General features: G+C 43.1%; 2 protein-coding genes across 2 annotated transcripts in view; one reads left to right on the top strand and one right to left on the bottom strand.

The window, feature by feature from the left end:
* The window catches only part of LOC134318737 (SH3 and multiple ankyrin repeat domains protein 2-like), a 111,926-nt gene that overhangs the window by 72,813 nt on the left and 19,937 nt on the right, over positions 1-19,176 (top strand). The window contains exon 8 of the mRNA XM_062999668.1: positions 2,848-3,202. Within this exon, the coding sequence (XP_062855738.1) occupies positions 2,848-3,202 (355 nt within the window). The remainder of the gene's footprint in view (positions 1-2,847; positions 3,203-19,176) is intronic.
* LOC134319570 (trichohyalin-like) lies at positions 6,775-8,532 on the bottom strand. Its single transcript, XM_063000823.1, has 2 exons — positions 7,110-8,532; positions 6,775-7,009 (listed from the first exon to the last, which is right to left on the bottom strand). The coding sequence occupies exons 1-2, from the start codon at positions 8,518-8,520 to the stop codon at positions 6,906-6,908; spliced, it is 1,515 nt and encodes a 504-aa protein (XP_062856893.1). The 5' UTR covers positions 8,521-8,532; the 3' UTR covers positions 6,775-6,905.

The raw sequence follows: 19,176 nt of genomic DNA, 5'->3' as shown, positions 1-19,176 counted from the left end.
TTGTTACTGACTCAGCAACTGACTTTGACGTCTTACCTGCATTTTAATCCCTGATTTGTTCACATTTAAACAAGTTTGTTTGTTTATTAGGATTTTAACGTCATGTTTTACACTTTTGGTTACATTCATGACAGGAACTGTAGTTACTCATTCATTACACAAGGTTCATCAGTTCACAAGGTTATATTGAACACAGCCATGGACAATCTTGTATCTCCAATTCACCTCACTTGCACTTCTTTGGACTGTGGGAGGAAACCGGAGCTCACGGAGGAAACCCACGCAGACACTGGGAGAACATGCAAACTCCACACAGAATGGACCCGGACCGCTCCACCTGGAGATCGAACCAAGGACCTTCTTGCTGTGAGGCGACAGTGCTACCCGCTTAGCCACCGTGCCACCCACATTTAGACAAGTAAATTAGTATGAAAATCAATTCGTCTAATTCATGGCCATCATTTGAGCTTACCTAACATCATCTCTGAGAGATGAAAAGACCTAATTTGCTAATTATTTGTCTCTGAAGTCTTATAAATAAAGTCTGAGTTAATATTGCTTTATATTTTGGGTCATTGCACTTGATGCTTTTCCAAGACTTTGGGTTTCCTTTTCCCTAAACATCTCATTTCTTCCCTCCTTTGCTTTTTAAAATGAGGTTGCGTCACTTAAGGGTTCCATCCTGTCCTCCTGAACGTCATTAGATGAATAGGCTTTACAATGATGAAGTTTTACATCATCTTATTAACAACCATGTCGCATTGAATGCCCGTGTGATGGCATTGTTCATCCCCACACTGGAAATCTTCAGTGGTATTTTTAGCCTTGTGCCTTACCGTGGTGGTTGAACTGAGCAGCACAGAGACCTTGGATGGCCTGATGTTCTCTAGATGTGCTGCTAGTTCCTACCTGGTCTGCTTCAATGTGCCTGCGGAGACACGAATATAGTCACTAATTCTTCACCTAGCACAAAATACAAGAACTTTCCAGCACAGTCCCGGAGCAAAATGAAGATTTTTGACTGATGTGAAATGTGACTGGAGTCTGGAACTGAGTTTTGTCAGGGTTGATACAAATGTGCCCATTTGTTTGTGTTGTTCCTGATCTAGGTTTCCAAATCTAGCAGTAAACTTCTTATTTCACTTCAGGCTGTTACATACCCCAGCAGTTGGCTTATCAGGTGAACACAGTTGTGCCAATCACTGGGTGATCACAAGACTGCCATAATGGTCTTTTTCATATCAGGAAAACCTAGCTAGCTATAGTGTAGCACACATTTACTCATTCATTTGCATTCACTTACACATACCTAGAGTAGTCAGAAATGAACCTTAGTTCTTGGATCTGTGAGATATCTACACGACTTGCTGCTTTATAGAGCAGTAATACTAATTTAATAACCAGGCGTGTGCAGAGAAAACTCTGTGGATACCCAAGCACCTGCCCTTCTGCCCACTTTGTCAAGTCAAGTCAAATGTATGTGTATAGTAAAAATTCTCTCAAAATTACAGAGAGGAAGCCCTGAGAGGAACCTTGTGTTTGTTTAATTTAGCAGGAGGTAATACATCATTTTTGTAATCAATAACCAACAGCGGCCCAAAAAAAGAAAAAAACTGTATACCTGAGAGCCATTTAGAGGGTCATTCTTCAGTTTCAGGCTTTGTGGAATAATCTTTTATAATCTCACTTTATTGACACATCTGCTAGTAAAAATTCTAAAATTTCTAACAATAATAGGTTAATTAACAATAACATAAAAAATAACAATAATAATGGTAGTAATAATGCTAATACTAATACCAATAATAACAATAACAACAGTAATAATAATAATAAAATAATATTATCATTAGTATTAATAATAATAATAATGCTATTAATGTTGTTATTATTGTTGATATTAGTAATAATATTGTTATTATTGTTAATATTAGTAATAATATTGTTATTATTGTTAATATTAGTAATAATATTGTTATTATTGTTAATTTTATTGTTATTATTATTATTATTATTGTTAATATTAGTAACAATATTGTTATTATTGTTATTATTATTGTTAATTTTACTAATAACATTGTTATTGTATTATCATTATTATTAATATTAGTAATAATATTGTTATTGTTAATGTTAATATTATTATTGTTAATATTAGTAATAATATTATTATTGTTAATATTATTAACAATATTGTTATTATTAGTAATATTATTGTTATTATTGTTAATATTAGTAATAATATTGTATTATTATTGTTAATAGTAGTAGTAATATTATTATTATTAGTAGTAGTAATAATATTGTTATTATTATTATTAATACTATTATATATATATATATATATATATATATATATATATATATATATATATATATATATACATTTTAAAATATTTATTTCATTGCAATTATCCTAAAAATATAATTATGTTTTTGGTGTGGGTTTAAAAAAGAGCTGATTCTTCTTTTTCAGGCATTGCGATTTGTGAGTTGAATCTCTAAAGTTGATTTACAAAACTGATTTAGCTCAGTGTTTCAGTACTGTTCAGTGATAGCTCAGTGGTTAAGGTACTAGACTAGTAATCAGAACGTTGCCGGTTCAAGCCCTGCCACCACCAAGTTACCACTGTTGGGCCCCTGAGCAAGACCCTTAACCCTATGCTGAAAATCTATGCTTCTATCTATGCATTCACAATGCTTCATGCTACAGACATGAAGTTGTGAATGTTCGCCTCCTTGCAATATGGGGCCATGATGCCACACGTGTCGCTCTGAAGGTCTTTGCATGGCCATGTTACTAACAATAAAACCTCTCTCTCTGTCTCTCTCTGTTTCCTCTCTCAGTGCCTTTCCGGGAGGCTCCGGTGGCAGCAGCGAGTTCAGGCCGGAGCAGGCCTCAGCAGCCTCAGTCAGGCCGGAGTACCCTGGCCGCTCCGCGCGTGCTCCTGCGCTCCAACAGCGACAACAACCTGAATGTGAACAAACTGTCAACACCGTCACGCTCACCATCGCCCGGCCGCTCGCCTTCGCCCCTGCGCAGCCTGTCACCCCGCAGGCCCCAGCAGATGCAGAACAGCTCCAATGGCACGGCAAAGAGCATGGGCCGGGGGAGCCGGCAACCCCCGCGCAGCCGCTCGCCCTCGCTTGGCCGACTGGGGGACGGAGACGCCCGAAGACACCCGCCCCTGCGCCACAGCAGGTCAGTGTCACCACCTTCCTGGGTAGGGCTCGTGGGTAGTCTGGAAAGGTTTTGATTCAATTGGGTGCAGCAGTTTTTGGAAATGAGTGCAGTAATTTCTCTGTGCAGAAACACCTCATTCAGCTCATGAAGGGCTCAGTGGGTAGCTGATGAGTCGAACCGCGGGGTGTTAGTGAGGAGTAAAGTTCACACTGTGCATCATCATCATGCAGCCACATGACGGAGACGACGGAAAATAGTGCTGTTAGTATAAAACAGGAATTAGTGCTGGGGTTTTAATTCACATCTTCCATGTGAGCTTCTAAATATGACTAAAATAAAATTTAAAAATAAAATGTTATTTAACAATAATAAATACTGTAAAAATTAAATATGAAAAATAAAAGGAAGGTTAGGCATCTTACATTTATGGCATTTAGCAGATGCTTTTATCCAAAGTGACTTTTAATTATGATTAGAATTTTTCAGCAATTGATTAGTCGAATTGATTGTCTAAGAACTTTCTTCATTTAAACCAAGACAAAACCGATGTAATTATTTTTGGAAATCCTGATTCGGCCAGAGCCATAGCTAATGACCTGGGGCAATTTATGTACTGTAGATAGCCATATAAAAAATCTGGGTGTTATTTCTGATTCTGCTTTTAAGTTTGAGAAACAAGTTAATGCTGTTAGGAGTATAGCAAAAATGAAAATGAGTTGATCAGGGTGTGGCTCTCTGTACACAAAGCCGATCTGCATGTGAACTCGCCTTGTGCAGGTGAAAAGATGCAGTCGACTACTGCACACGTGTCGGAGCTCGTTCTCCTCAATCGGAGTTGGGATCAGCATCAGTAGAGAGGAAGCGTAATGCAATCAATGCAGCAAGTTGGGAGAAAAAGCATAAAACAAAAATCACTGTCACTGTGCTAGACAGTGGAATATTCAATCATTCACTGTCTGTTTTACCACCGCTTTATCCAATCCGAGTCGTGGTTGGTACAATTCACTGGGCGAAATTCAGAAACCACCCTGGACAGGTCACCAGTCCATCACTGGGCAAACACACACACACACACCTACCTAGGGCAGTTCAGTATCTCCAATTAACCTGACTGCACATCTTTGGACTGTGGGAGGAAACCGGAGCACCCGGAGGAAACCCATGCAGAACAACTCCACACAGAATCAAACCCTGGACCTTCTTGATGTAAGGCAACAGTGCTATCCACTGAGCCACCGTGCCGCCCTGAACAGTGGAATCATATCATACTTCCCTCAGTAGTGACTCTTATTTAATTTACTGAGGAACATATGCAGTTTATATTTTTTGAGTTCTGAAATGTTAAGCAGATTTCAGCAGATGTAGCAGTTGCCTGTTAAATGGATTAGTAATGGAAATTGTGTGTGTGTGTGTGTGTGTGTGTGTGTGTGTGTTTAAGTGGGCTGAACACCTGATCCGCTCAGCATTGGCACAGTTTGGATTTGCTGAAAAAATAGAGGGTGCCAACATTTTAGTGCAAAAGGAATTAGAGAGGAAAATCAGAGCTGTTATGAGTTTCTGTGTGTGTGTGTGTGTGTGTGTGTGTGAGTGTGTGTGTGTGTGTGTGTGTGTGTGTACACCAATAAGCATGTACAGTGTATCACAAAAGTGAGTACACCCCTCACATTTCTGCAGATATTTAAGTATATCTTTTCATGGGACAACACTGACAAAATGACACTTTGACACAATGAAAAGTAGTCTGTGTGCAGCTTATATAACAGTGTAAATTTATTCTTCCCTCAAAATAACTCAATATACAGCCATTAATGTCTAAACCACCGGCAACAAAAGTGAGTACACCCCTTAGTGAAAGTTCCTGAAGTGTCAATATTTTGTGTGGCCACCATTATTTCCCAGAACTGCCTTAACTCTCCTGGGCATGGAGTTTACCAGAGCTTCACAGGTTGCCACTGGAATGCTTTTCCACTCCTCCATGACGAAATCACGGAGCTGGCGGATATTCGAGACTTTGCGCTCCTCCACCTTTTGCTTGAGGATGCCCCAAAGATGTTCTATTGGGTTTAGGTCTGGAGACATGCTTGGCCAGTCCATCACCTTTACCCTCAGCCTCTTCAATAAAGCAGTGGTCGTCTTAGAGGTGTGTTTGGGGTCATTATCATGCTGGAACACTGCCCTGCGACCCAGTTTCCGGAGGGAGGGGATCATGCTCTGCTTCAGTATTTCACAGTACATATTGGAGTTCATGTGTCCCTCAATGAAATGTAACTTCCCAACACCTGCTGCACCCATGCAGCCCCAGATCATGGCATTCCCACCACCATGCTTGACTGTAGGCATGACACACTTATCTTTGTACTCCTCACCTGATTGCCACCACACATGCTTGAGACCATCTGAACCAAACAAATTAATCTTGGTCTCATCAGACTATAGGACATGGTTCCAGTAATCCATGTCCTTTGTTGACAGGTCTTCAGCAAACTGTTTGCGGGCTTTCTTGTGTAGAGACTTCAGAAGAGGCTTCCTTCTGGGGTGACAGCCATGCAGACCAATTTGATGTAGTGTGCGGCGTATGGTCTGAGCACTGACAGGCTGACCCCCCACCTTTTCAATCTCTGCAGCAATGCTGACAGCACTCCTGCGCCTATCTTTCAAAGACAGCAGTTGGATGTGACGCTGAGCACGTGCACTCAGCTTCTTTGGAAGACCAATGCGAGGTCTGTTCTGAGTGCACCCTGCTCTTTTAAAACGCTGGATGATCTTGGCCACTGTGCTGCAGCTCAGTTTCAGGGTGTTGGCAATCTTCTTGTAGCCTTGGCCATCTTCATGTAGCGCAACAATTCGTCTTTTAAGATTCTCAGAGTTCTTTGCCATGAGGTGCCATGTTGGAACTTTCAGTGACCAGTATGAGAGAGTGTGAGAGCTGTACTACTAAATTGAACACACCTGCTCCCTATGCACACCTGAGACCTAGTAACACTAACAAATCACATGACATTTTGGAGGGAAAATGACAAGCAGTGCTCAATTTGGACATTTAGGGGTGTAGTCTCTTAGGGGTGTACTCACTTTTGTTGCCGGTGGCTTAGACATTAATGGCTGTATATTGAGTTATTTTGAGGGAAGAATAAATTTACACTGTTATATAAGCTGCACACAGACTACTTTTCATTGTGTCAAAGTGTCATTTTGTCAGTGTTGTCCCATGAAAAGATATACTTAAATATCTGCAGAAATGTGAGGGGTGTACTCACTTTTGTGATACACTGTACGTATGAGAGACAGGGAGAAAAGAGGTGTGCATTTTTCCAAATTCCCTGTTTGACAGCATCCTTGTGTGTGGATGTGTGCATGGATGTGTGGATGAAAGTGTATAGCTGTGTGTGATTGTGTGTGTGTGTGTGTGTATAGATGTGTGTATAAGTGTGTATAGATGTGTGTATAAAGTTCGCTGTCTGGAACCTCTTTTTTTTGCGAACCAGAACCGGAACCGTTCCGCGTCGGTGGAAAAGGGGTATCAGAGCGATTGAGTCTTCATCAGTCCACCCTCAATTCTCAACGTACACAAAATCAAACCAACCAACATGTTAATGAAGGCACTTTATTGTTATTTTGATGTTGGAAAAGTCGGCGTGTGATTGGATGATCTCCGGATCGTCACCACGACAGATTCAGACGATGAAGAATGAGGACAGTCGACGGGAAGCTATAGTGACCGTCAACACAACAGCGACGCTGATGACAAAACCTCTGAGGATCTTGTAGCCGGTTCTGGGCGTTTGGTTCTCAGGCTGGTTCTCCTCGACTTCGGCATCGGGACGCCTACACAGCAACACAGAGCCGACATGCACACGTGTTAAAGGAAACTCCAGCGTTACTCCACCTAGCGTGTATAACGTGTATTTCTGAATTTAAACCCTACCTTCATCTTCACATGCGATCTCCATCAGAGCCCCAGACTCTCCAGGTTGGGCTTCAACGATGAGGGGAACAAGAACGTCGTCCTGCAGCTGCTCTTCTTCCACCTTCGTCATCTGGTCCAGCTGAAGCACCTGCTTCTCCAGCCTTTTGTTCTCCATCCTCTCCAGGTTTTTGAGGACCATTTTCTCCTCTAAATTTGGCTTCTTTATGTCAATCTGGTTCTTTACTACCTGCTTTGGTTTTTCCACTGTGTCCACCGGGGCCACCTGCCTCTCTGCCTTCTTCATGACCTGGTCTGTTTTTTCCACTGGGTCCACCTGCCTCTCTGCCTTCTTCATGACCTGGTCTGGTTTTTCCACTGGGTCCACCTGCCTCTCTGCCTTCTTCATCTCATTCTCTATGAAACGAACCCTATTTTTTACTTGTTCCTTCCACTGGTCTATCAGGATGACCTGCTCTGGTTCTTCCACCACGTTCAGCGGGGCCACCTGCCTCTCTACCTTCTTCATGACCTGGTCTGGTTTTTCCACTGGGTCCACCTGCCTCTCTGCCTTCTTCATCTCATTCTCTATGAAACGAACCCTATTTTTTACCTGTTCCTTTAGGATGACCTGCTCTGGTTCTTCCACCAGGTTCAGCGGGGCCACCTGCCTCTCTGCCTTCTTCATGACCTGGTCTGGTTTTTCCACTGGGTCCACCTGCCTCTCTGCCTTCTTCATCTCATTCTCTATGAAACGAACCCTATTTTTTACCTGTTCCTTTAGGATGACCTGCTCTGGTTCTTCCACCAGGTTCAACTGGGCCACCTGCCTCTCTACCTTCTTCATCTCATTCTCTATGAAACGAACCCTATTTTTTACTTGTTCCTTCCACTGGTCTATCAGGATGACCTGCTCTGGTTCTTCCACCACGTTCAGCGGGGCCACCTGCCTCTCTACCTTCTTCATGACCTGGTCTGGTTTTTCCACTGGGTCCACCTGCCTCTCTTCCTTCTTCATCTCAATCTCAAAAACCAGAACCACCTTCTTTACTGGTTTCCTCTGGTCCTTTAGGACGACCTGCTCTGGTTCTTCCACCAGGTCCCGTGCGGCCACCTGAATCTCTACCTTCTGGCGTCTCTGCCACCATTTTCTCTTCTTTACTTTTTTCTCAGGTTTGTTTTTTCCCAGAACCACCTGCTTCTCCATCTTTGGTATTTGGTCTGCCTGGTCCTCTAAAACCTTCTGCTCCACTCCTTGCCCCATCTCTTCACCCTTTACCCCGTTTCCCTTCTCATCCTCCCCGTCCTGCATCTCTACTTTCTGGCGTCTCTGCCACCATTTTCTCTTCTTTACCTTCTTCTCTGGTTCGTTTACCCGCCTGTGCGGCTCGTCTTCGTCAGATGGCAAGGTCCAACAGGAGAACATGTTCATGCTGCTTACTGTCTCGGTGTCTCAGATCAAATGAGCACAAACACATGAATCGCAGCTATTTATACCAGAGGTTTGGAGTGTGGTGATGTCATCATGATGATGTCACAATGTGTGCATGTAGCTGAGAGTGATGCTGATCATCATCACTGCTGCTCTCAGTATCTTTAACCTCTGGTGTAGAGTGGGACAGTGGGAGCCTAGTGGGAGGAGCTTTGGGCTATAACCCAAAAGGTTGAGGGTTCAAATCCCAGTTCTGCCTTTTAGCAAGACCTTTAACCCTGTTTGCTCCAGGGGCATAACAGCTGGAATACTGTACACCTGTAAATGTATATATGACAAATAAAGGCAATCTATTCTATTACCATATACGTATTTACACACACACACACACACTGACGAGGCATAACATTATGACCACTGACAGCTGAAGTGAATAACACTGATTATCTCTTCATCACAGCACCTGTTAGTGGGGGGGGGGGGGGGGGGGGGGGGCTTATATTAGGCAGAACATTTTATCCTCAAAGTTGATGCTAGAAGCAGAAAAATGGATGCGTTTTTGGATCCTGGTCTGCAGGGGTCAGTATCAATCAAAAGTGCTCCAAGGAAGGAACAGTGGTAAACCAGCGACAGGGTCATGAGCGCCAAGGCTCACTGATGCACGTGGGGAACGAAGGCTGGCCCGTGTGGTCCGATCCAACAGACGAGCTCCTGTGGACGTTCTGCTGGGAAACCTCGGGTCCTGCCATCCATGTGGATGTTACTCTGATACGGAGCTCCTACCTAAGCATTGTTGAAGACCATGTTCACCCTTTTATGGAGACGGTTCCCTGATATCTGTGGCCTCTTAAAGCAGGATGATGCGCCCTGACTCTGTACTGGTTATAAACGCTCTGTACTGGTTATAAGAGCTCTGTACTCGTTATAAGAGCTTTGTACTCGTTATAAACGCTCTGTACTACCCAAATGTATCGGCCATTGTTTTAGTACAACAAGCGTTACGCTTCATTTTTCACGTTAAGTGTTTTTCGTTCTGTCTGGGTCACTTTTACCACGTCATATTACACACTTCATCTTTTTGAAGGCGCTTTGAAAATATCAGCGGCAAACTGGCTTAAAATTTAACCAGGTGAACGTTAAAAGATAAAAATGCAGCGACAAGCTCCATACGAGACAAGCACCCAAACCTCTACACTTAACACGCCCACAGATGATGTCACGGTTCGGCCTGAAAAACCCAGTATTCTGTGGTGCCAGATTAGACGCTATATGTGTGTATGAGTTTGTGTACAGATGTGTGTATAAGTGTGTGTATAGATGTGTGTATGAGTGTGTATAGATGTGTGTATGAGTGTGTATAGATGTGTGTATAAGTGTGTAGATGTGTGTATGAGTTTGTGTACAGATGTGTGTATGTTTGTGTGTATGTAAATACCAATGATTGTGTATAGTTGTGTGTATGAGTTTGTGTGTGTGTGAGTGTGTATAGATGTGTGTATGAGTGTGTGTATAGATGTGTGTGTAAGTGTGTTTGACTGCATACATGTGGTATGAGTGTGTGTGTGTGTGTGTATAGGTGTGTGTATGAGTGTGTGTATGTACGTACAGGTGTGTAGGATGTATGACTGTGTATAGATGTGTGTATGAGTGTGTGTGTGTGTATGGAATTGTGTGTGTGTGTGCTGATGTGTTCCTGTAGGTGTGAATCTGCTCTCTCATTGGCAGTTTGGATAAGCGAGGGTTCGAGTGTAAGTGGGCCATGCCAATTACTCACTGCCACTGCAAAAAGCCCATCTAATTAGAAGTGCTTTTAAAAGGGAGGAATAAAGTCCTCTGGTATTTGACCCCGTTCTCCTCTCACTGCTGCTCACTCACAGTTTCTCTCATTCCTCCAATCCTGGACTTTCTACTTTTAGAGCAGTCGGTGTGTAACATGTGCTTTCTTTTACCTGTTTTACCTAAGAGCAGAAAACCTTTTAACTGGCTGATGTACGATGTGTGTGTGTGTGTGTGTGTGTGTGTGTGTGCTGCAATCTGCATTAGGTCTGACATTAGCATTTGTTAGTTTACCACACAAACCTGTTGCACTTTGCTTGAGGTGAGGAGTTAAAACGCTGTTGTAAAAAGGTCGACCACAGAACTGGAGTAATGTTCCTTATTTAACTATAAATATAAGTTTACAAAAATACCCTCACTCACTTTCTTAAACACTTATCCAATCAGTGTCGGGGTGGGGGGCTGGGGCCTATCCCAGCTTTTCAATGGGCGCAAGGCACACATTTACACCCTGGACGGGGCGCCAGTCCATCGCAGGGCAGACAAACATACACACACACACACACACACACACACACACACACACACACACATACATACATACACACACACACACATATATACACACACACCCATTCACCTATAGGGCAATTCAGTGTCTCCAAATAACCTGTCTGCATGTTTTTGGACTGTGGGTGGAAACCCACGCAGACACGGGGAGAACATGCAAACTCCGCACAGTAAGGACCCGGACCGCCCCGCCTGGGGATCGAACCCAGGACCTTTTTGCTGTGAGGTGACAGTGCTACCCACCAAGCCACCGTGCCGCCCTACAAAAATACACTTCTTACAAAATAAATTTAATTTGAATGAACTTTTTGTGGCCTTGCTTAAGAGACCGACAGTAGCAACATGACGTTGGTGGGACTTGAACCTCCTACCTTCCGATTAATATTTCACTACCTTAAATGTTGAGCTACCACTGCTCCTTTAACTACAGTTTGCTACAAGGATTCTTGTAGTGGTGAATATTGTATTACTCACTCACTCACTTTCTTAACCACTTATCCAATCAGGGTCGTGGGGGGTTGCTGGAGCGTTGTTCGTTTTATTATTATTATTTGTAATAAAGCCTGGTCAACGCAGGTTTAGGATGCAAATACAGGTTTCATTTGAGTATACACCAATGAAGCATAACATTATGACCACTGACAGGTGAAGTGAATAACACTGATTATCTCTTCATCACGGCACGTGTTAGTGGGGGGGGATATATTAGGCAGCAAGTGAACATTTTATCGTCAAAGTTGATGTTAGAAGCAGGAAAAATGAACAAGCGTGAGGGTTTGAGCGAGTTTGACAAGAGCCAAATTGTGATGGCTAGACGACTGGGTCAGAGCATCTCCAAAACTGCACCTTTTGTGGGGTGTTCCCGGTCTGCAGTGGTCAGTATCTATCAAAAGTGGTCCAAGAAAGGAACAGTGGTAAACTGATGACAGGGTCATGGGCAGCCAAGGCTCACTGATACACGTGGGGAGCGAAGGCTGGCCCATGTGGTCCGATCCAACAGACGAGTTACTGTAGCTCAAATTGCTGAAGAAGTTAATGCTGGTGCTGATAGAAAGGTGTCAGAATACACAGTGTGTCTCAGTTTGTTGCGTATGGGGCAGCAAAAGGGGGACCAACACAATATTAGGAAGGTGGTCATAATGTTATGCCTCATCAGTGTATACAAGTTCAAGGCAAACTAATCCAAACACAGAACACAAAACCGAGGTCAAGGTCAAGGCTGTGGTCAGGCGATATACAAACAGGTTTAACTAGGCTAAGTGGGTAGCACTGTCGCCTCACAGCGAGAAGGTCCTGGGTTCGATCCCCAGGTGGGGCGGTCCGGGTCCTTTCTGTGTGGAGTTTGCATGTTCTCCACGTGTCTGCGTGGGTTTCCTCCGGGTGCTCCGGTTTCCTCCCGCAGTCCAAAGACGTGCAAGTGAGGTAAATTAGAGACACGAAATTGTCCTAGACTGTGTTTGATATAACCGTGTGAACTGATAAACTGATGAACAAACAAGGATTTTAACGTCATATTTTACACACTTTGGTTACATTCATCCAACCCAGGACCTTCTTTCTGTGAGGCGACAGAAGAATATGGTTCTCCGTACATCCTGAGACTCTCTTTAAGAACCTGCGGCTGGCCGGTGTGAAAAGCCGGTCAATGTCTGCACACTATTGGCTGAGGCATGTGTTGGAATGTGGCCCTCGTTCACCTGCCAGTATTGTGCGGCGGGCAGAGGTTGCCAGAGTGCAAAAATAGATTGAGAATATAAACCTGCAGGATAAGTATGTGTACACTTTCAGCTACATTATTGCCTTTCTAGGTCTTGATTGTTCATTTTAAGCCTCTGTGTGACTTGTTTTACCAGCGTTAGCTCCTCATACATTTTTATAATTATAGATTTTTCTGGGTTTTCTGGGTTATTTCCGGGAACTTGCTGAGCTCTGACCCACAGATACATACAATGATTCCTAAGGAAGCATAAATAAATAGTTTCAGCATGTTATCCTATCACCTCTGCTTCCGTATAACACTGAATCCTTGGAGCTGCTCTCACATCAGTGTATAAAAGTGTAGCTTTCCACACATCGTGCCAGTGTGCTAAGTCTGGCAACCATATAAAAAAAACCTGTGAATATGGTTTTGGCCTCCATCGCTGTGTGTGCTATAAGAACAGGTTCTGTCCCTAGTTACAGCAGCAGTTGCTATGGCTGTGACCGTATGGTGTGTGTGTGTGTGTGTGTGTGTGTGTGTGTGTGTGTTAGATAATATGTTGCTCCACAGAGACTCTGAGGAAAAGTGAGGCAGCTGCAGTCAGTAGTGATGTCATGGACTAATTGTAGGTTTGGTGGATGACTGGGATGGTTGGGGAATTTGCTTCTCTTTTATGCAGCATCCATGTGAAATACGGGGAACTACAAACATACTGTAAGGACAAAAATATTGGGACACCCCTTCTGAATGTTTAATTCATGTGTTTTAACTACAACAATTGCTAACAGGTGTAGAAAATAGATTTTTATGGTAATGTGCACAGTAAAAACAGCAGTTACACTGTACAATAAAATTCTTACTTTGCTTGTCCTCCGCACATCAAATGTCAATATATACATATATAAAACTAACAGAATAAAACTTTTATAATATTAAACTTTTTGTTTATACATATTCTCCCCTTTTTCTGCTGACTTCGGCGTATCCAATTACCCAATTGCATTATGCTTCCTCTCTACTGATGCTGATCCCCACCCTGATTGAGGAGAGCCATGACCAACACACGCCCCCTCCGACACGTGTGCAGTAACCGACTGCATCTCTTCACCTGCACGAGGCGAGTTCATATGCGGATCAGCTGTGTGTACGGAGAGACACACCCTGATCAGCATTATTTCTCGACTCTGTGCAGGTGCCATCAATCAGCCAGCAGAGGTCATAACTGCATCAGTTATGAGGAGCCCTATCTGGCTCCCACCCTGTATGAACAACAGCCAATCGTTGTTCATGTAGACTCCCAGACCAGCCAGATGGCAGAGCGGAGTTTTGAACCGATGACTTTGAAATGTCAGCCCTGGTGTACTAGCTTGGATTACCGCTGCGCCACCTGAGCGCCACAATATCAAACTTGTTGTATCAAACAGTCTTGTTGTTCTGGTCTTTAAACGTCTGTAGTGTTTACCTGGTGGCAGATGAGTGAAGAGGTAGTTTTGGGGTGTGTGCTGTCCTTAATGATGCTATGGGCTCTCCTTCCCTGCACTACAGGACATTTATCAGACCAGGGTTGTCAGGAGAGCCCACAACATAATTAAGGACAGCACACACCGCCCCAAAACTACCTCTTCACTCCTCTGCCATCAGGCAAACGTTTTAGAAGCATAAAGGCCAGAACAACAAGACTGACCAACAGTTTTTACCCACAGGCAGTCAGGCTTGTGGACAAACATGGACTATTACATACACAACCTACCTCATTAACATTAAACCTCATCATACAATGCAAATTTTCTATCTGACTGAACTCAGTCACTCACTGTCCACTATTAGACTCGCCTACCTAGTTGGTCCACCTTGTAGATGTAAAGTCAGAGACGATCGCTCATCTATTGCTGCTGTTTGAGTTGGTCATCTTCTAGACCTTCATTAGTGGTCACTGTCTACGGGGCACTGTTGGCTGGATATTTTTGGTTGGTGGACTATTCTCAGTCCAGCACTGACAGTGAGGTGTTTAAAAACTCCAGCAGCGCTGCTGTGTCTGATCCACTCATACCAGCACAACACACACTAACACACCACCACCATGTCAGTGTCACTGCAGTGCTGAGAATGATCCACCACCTAAATAATACCTGCTCTGTGGGGGTCCTGTGGGGGTCCTGACCCTTGAAGAACAGCATGAAAGGGAGCTAACAAAGCATGCAGAGAAACATATGTACTACAGTCAGTAATTGTAAAGCTACAAAGTGCTTCTATATGGTAAGTGGAGCTGATAAAATGGACAGTGAGTGTAGAAACAAGGAGGTGGTTTTAATGTTATGGCTGATCAGTGTAGTATACAGCTGTGAACGTGTGTATGCAGTTAATATTTTCTGAATTGTTGGGTTCCCTCCTGAGGACGTGGATTTGCTCAGCAGTTATTAATGACCCTGTGGGTGAGAGGATTCGTACCCCTCTTTAACTTAACTCTAATACTAAGTGCTCTATTTCAGATGTTTTGCATAAATACTTTGGCCCACATTAGTCTCTCTCTCTCTGAAATAAGATCAGCACTTATACAGCCTATCACAGGATGAGGAAATCTTTCTGGCTGCTTTGACAGCGATGTTAAGTGCTTTAGCAGATCTATTGCTACAGCGCTATTAAAGTCCCATCTGACTTCTTCATCCAAATAAATGTCTCGATCACTCACGGTCTTTATTGCTGCTTTTATCAGCGCTCTTGCAAAACAGAACAGTGATCCCAGGCATCAAATCAGCTGAGAGATTTTGAGGCAGATTTTTATAGTTTTCCCTGGTGGGTCATAATTGTACTTTTTTTGTAAATATCAACGATTACAAAATGCATTAGGTGTAAAATTTACTGGTAGAAAAAACATTAAACAGGAGAAAGGAGGAGAATAAATAATAAGTGGACACTGGAACAAGAGGATGTTAGAATTAAGTTTGAGGGACACAAGAGCTGTCCGATCACTCACTCACTCACTTTCCTAACCGCTTATCCAGTTAGGGTAGCAGGGGGGTGCTGGAGGCCAAGGCACACAATAACACCCTGGACGGGGTGCCAGTCCATCACAGGGCAGACACACATACACACACTCATTTGCTATAGGGCAATTCAGTGTCTCCAATTAACCTGACTGCATGTGACTGCAGAGGAAACCCACGCAGACACGGGGAGAACCCGGACCACCCTGCCTGGGGATTGAACCCAGGACTTTCTTTCTGTGAGTTTACAGTGCTACCCACCAAGCCACTGTGCCGCCCCCTGTCAGATCAGGTGTTTATTTATTTATTTATTGGTTTTAAATAGAATAGAATAGAATAGAATAGAATAGAATAGAATAGAATAGAATAGAATAGAATCTTTATTACAGTCACTATACACAGATACAATAAAATTTTGCACAACATCTCTCCAATAGAGGTAGTAGCTGCAGTACAGGAAATAGTAGCAGTACTCCCAAAAAATAAATAGCATGATCCAAATTGTTGCAGTAAAAATGACCATCCATGACCAGGAATCCAATAGAACATAATTGGCCACCTTGCTAACTTGGATGGATATCATTCCTTACTCACACTAACACAGTGCTCCCCAACCACCGGGATGTGGACCAGTACCGGTCCTTGGGTCATTTATTAGAGGTCGCTACAAGAGCAATTAAATTTCCAATACACTTCGGGTGTTATTGTCCCCAATCACCACTAGGTGGGAGCAGCGTCTCGTTGCAGCGAAAAAAATCCCCTGTCCCTGCCGGTCTGTGAAATTATATCTTATATGAAACCGGTCTGTGGTGCAAAAAAACGCTGCACTATCACATTTACACACCATCACACTATCACTGATATTTTTGACTGTTGGTATAGACAGAATACAATTATTGTGGTCTAAGTTACAATTCTGACTGGTCTGTCCATAAAGCAGTAATAAAAGGTCTTGGAGATCATCCAGATAAGTTTGAGTAAATGTCACATGAGCGCTGACTTTAGCCAAGACTGATGTTCACGTACAAAGCCAAAAATTGACCAGCCCCAAGCTATCTTCGAGGTCTAATAAAACCCTGTTCTGTACCACGCAACCTCCGAGTTACTAGTCTTGCTCGACTTGATCCTCCACCCAGAACTCGAGGATGACGAGCATCAAGGCTCTTCTCTGTACTTGCACCCGAGTGGTGGAACGAGCTTCCCTCGTCTGTATGAACATCTGTGTCTCTCGCTGTCTTCAAAAACGATTAAAAACCTTTATCACCTCTTTACTAAGCACTTAATGCCAAGTTCACACTACACAATTTCCAACTGGGTCTCTTGTAATTGGGAGTCTTTCAAGTCAGTGTGGCTTTCACACTACGCGACTGATCGGCGATAGGGGTCACACACTACACCATCTATCACCAACTGGATAGTCTCCCAAACTATGTTTTGTCACACGCGAGAAGTGACGAGGGGTTTAATGATACCATGTCCAAAAATGTTTTGGACAAAGTTTGTGCGTGATGTGCAGTGTTAAATCAAGGAGGAAAAATAAATTAATCTGATTTGGCTATGTGAACAGCATGGATTGTTCTGTAGTGAGTTGGAGGTTAATAAATATTTTTGCACTACAACGTTGGTGTTGGTGTTTTGTAGAGAACGATAAGGTCAGAAATACTGTAAAATTTGTGTGTACCGATGTATTCTGATGTAAACTATATTATGCCCCTGTCCCTTTTTACACTCCTCCTCTTCCCCTCACACTGTATCTTGCGTTCTCATTGGCTGTTTGACATAGCACTCATTGCCAGTTGGGCAACTCATATCCAGATATTTGACAAGCTAGATATTATCTTCAGTTGCCAAACACTCGGCAAGCACTCTGCGAGCCGCTCGGATCGTGTTGTTGAACAGTTCACACATAGCGATTGAGAGCCGAGTTTCGATCTCAGAGCGAACACCGAGTTGCTCCCGAGCCGGCAAATCTAGCGCCGACCAGTCGCCGAGCGAAAATCAGGGCAAAAATTGTGTAGTGTGAAGTAGGCATAAGCTAACATGCTTACTAATGCTCTTATTTATTTAAATGGTTCTAACCGAGTTTCAGCTAATTTGTATTCTTGGACTGTTGTTTACTTAAACTAGAGTAATGTAATGTTCACTATGGAAGCACTTTTGTAAGTCGCTCTGGATAAGAGCTTCTGCTAAATGTCGAAAATGTAAATATGTCTGTAGTTCTTCATCAAGATACCCTATGTTCAGACCAGCCTCTTCTCGTGCAAATCACTGATCACTCATTGCCCTGTGTTCGAACAGGAAGCGTCATTATGGCTTGTGGCCATTTTGTTGCCATGATTTAACTGATGCCAAGCAAAAAAAAGCAAATGCTATGCCAATACTTTTTACAGAGTGCATTTATAGAGTGTATGGAAAAAAACTATTTAATTTTGGTGTGAATGTAGGGATAGAAGCTGCTCTGTAACCCTTTCCAAACTGATATATTACTTTTTTATCTCATATAAAAGTTTCCTAGCTGGTTGCATTGTGTTCCTGTATAAACTTTAAGATGGCTACTTCACTTTGACAGTAAGAATCAGGATGAGTGAGAGTAAAAACATTAAGAGCTGCTACAGTTCTACACAAGCTGTGTTCAATTAGCTAAATTGCTGTAATAAATACATTTAGTGAACTGACTGATTAAGTAACCAAGGTTGCAGTTGCTATGACACAAGGATGATATACACCGATCAGCCATAACAATAAAACCACCTCCTTGTTTCTACACTCACTGTCCATTTTATCAGCTCCACGTACCATATAGAAGCACTTTATAGTTCTACATGCTTGCAAGCTCTGCATATTTTGTTAGCCCTCTTTCATGCTGTTCTTCAAGGGTCAGGACCCCCACAGGACCATCACAGAGCAGGTATTCTTTAGGTGGTGGATCATTCCCAGCACTGCAGCGACACTGACATGGTGGTGGTGTGTTAGTGTGTGTTGCGCTGGTATGAGTGGATCAGACACAGCAGTGCTGCTGGAGTTTTTAAATACCGTGTCCACTCACTGTCCACTCTATTAGACACTCCTACCTAGTTGGTCCACCTTGTAGATGTAAAGTCAGAGACGATCGCTCATCTATTGCTGCTGTTTGAGTTGCTCATCTTCTAGACCTTCATCAGTGGTCACAGGACGCTGCCCATGGGGTGCTGTTGGCTGGATATTTTTGTTTGTTGGACTATTCTCAGTCCAGCACTGACAGTGAGGTGTTTAAAAACTCCAGCAGCACTGCTGTGTCTTATCCACTCATACCAGCACAACACACACTAACACACCACCACCATGTCAGTGTCACTGCAGTGCTGAGAATGATCCACCACCTAAATAATACCTGCTCTGTGGTGGTCCTGTGGGGGTCCTGACCATTGAAGAACAGCAAGAAAGGGGGCTAACAAAGCATGCAGAGAAACAGATGGACTACAGTCAGTAATTGTAGAACTACAAAGTGCTCCTATATGGTAAGTGGAGCTGATAAAATGGACAGTGAGTGTAGAAACAAGGAGGTGGTTTTAATGATATGATTGATCTGTGTATATACTTGATGTGTCTGTTAAAAAAAAATTCTGATCTCTCAAAGATCTCACTTTC

The sequence above is a fragment of the Trichomycterus rosablanca genome, chromosome 8 (assembly GCF_030014385.1).
Source record: "Trichomycterus rosablanca isolate fTriRos1 chromosome 8, fTriRos1.hap1, whole genome shotgun sequence".
Classification (NCBI taxonomy): domain Eukaryota; kingdom Metazoa; phylum Chordata; class Actinopteri; order Siluriformes; family Trichomycteridae; genus Trichomycterus; species Trichomycterus rosablanca.
Note: the sequence above shows the minus strand (reverse complement) of the source record. Positions and strands in the feature narration are given on the sequence as shown.

What these genes read in the sequence shown, in the direction of transcription:
- LOC134319570 (XM_063000823.1), bottom strand. Translation starts at nt 8,520, where the DNA reads ATGAACATGTTCTCCTGTTGGACCTTGCCATCTGACGAAGACGAGCCG. An exon ending in GATCGCATGTGAAGATGAAG is followed by an intron (nt 7,010 to 7,109) that starts GTAGGGTTTAAA and finishes GTTGCTGTGTAG; the next exon opens with GCGTCCCGATGCCGAAGTCG.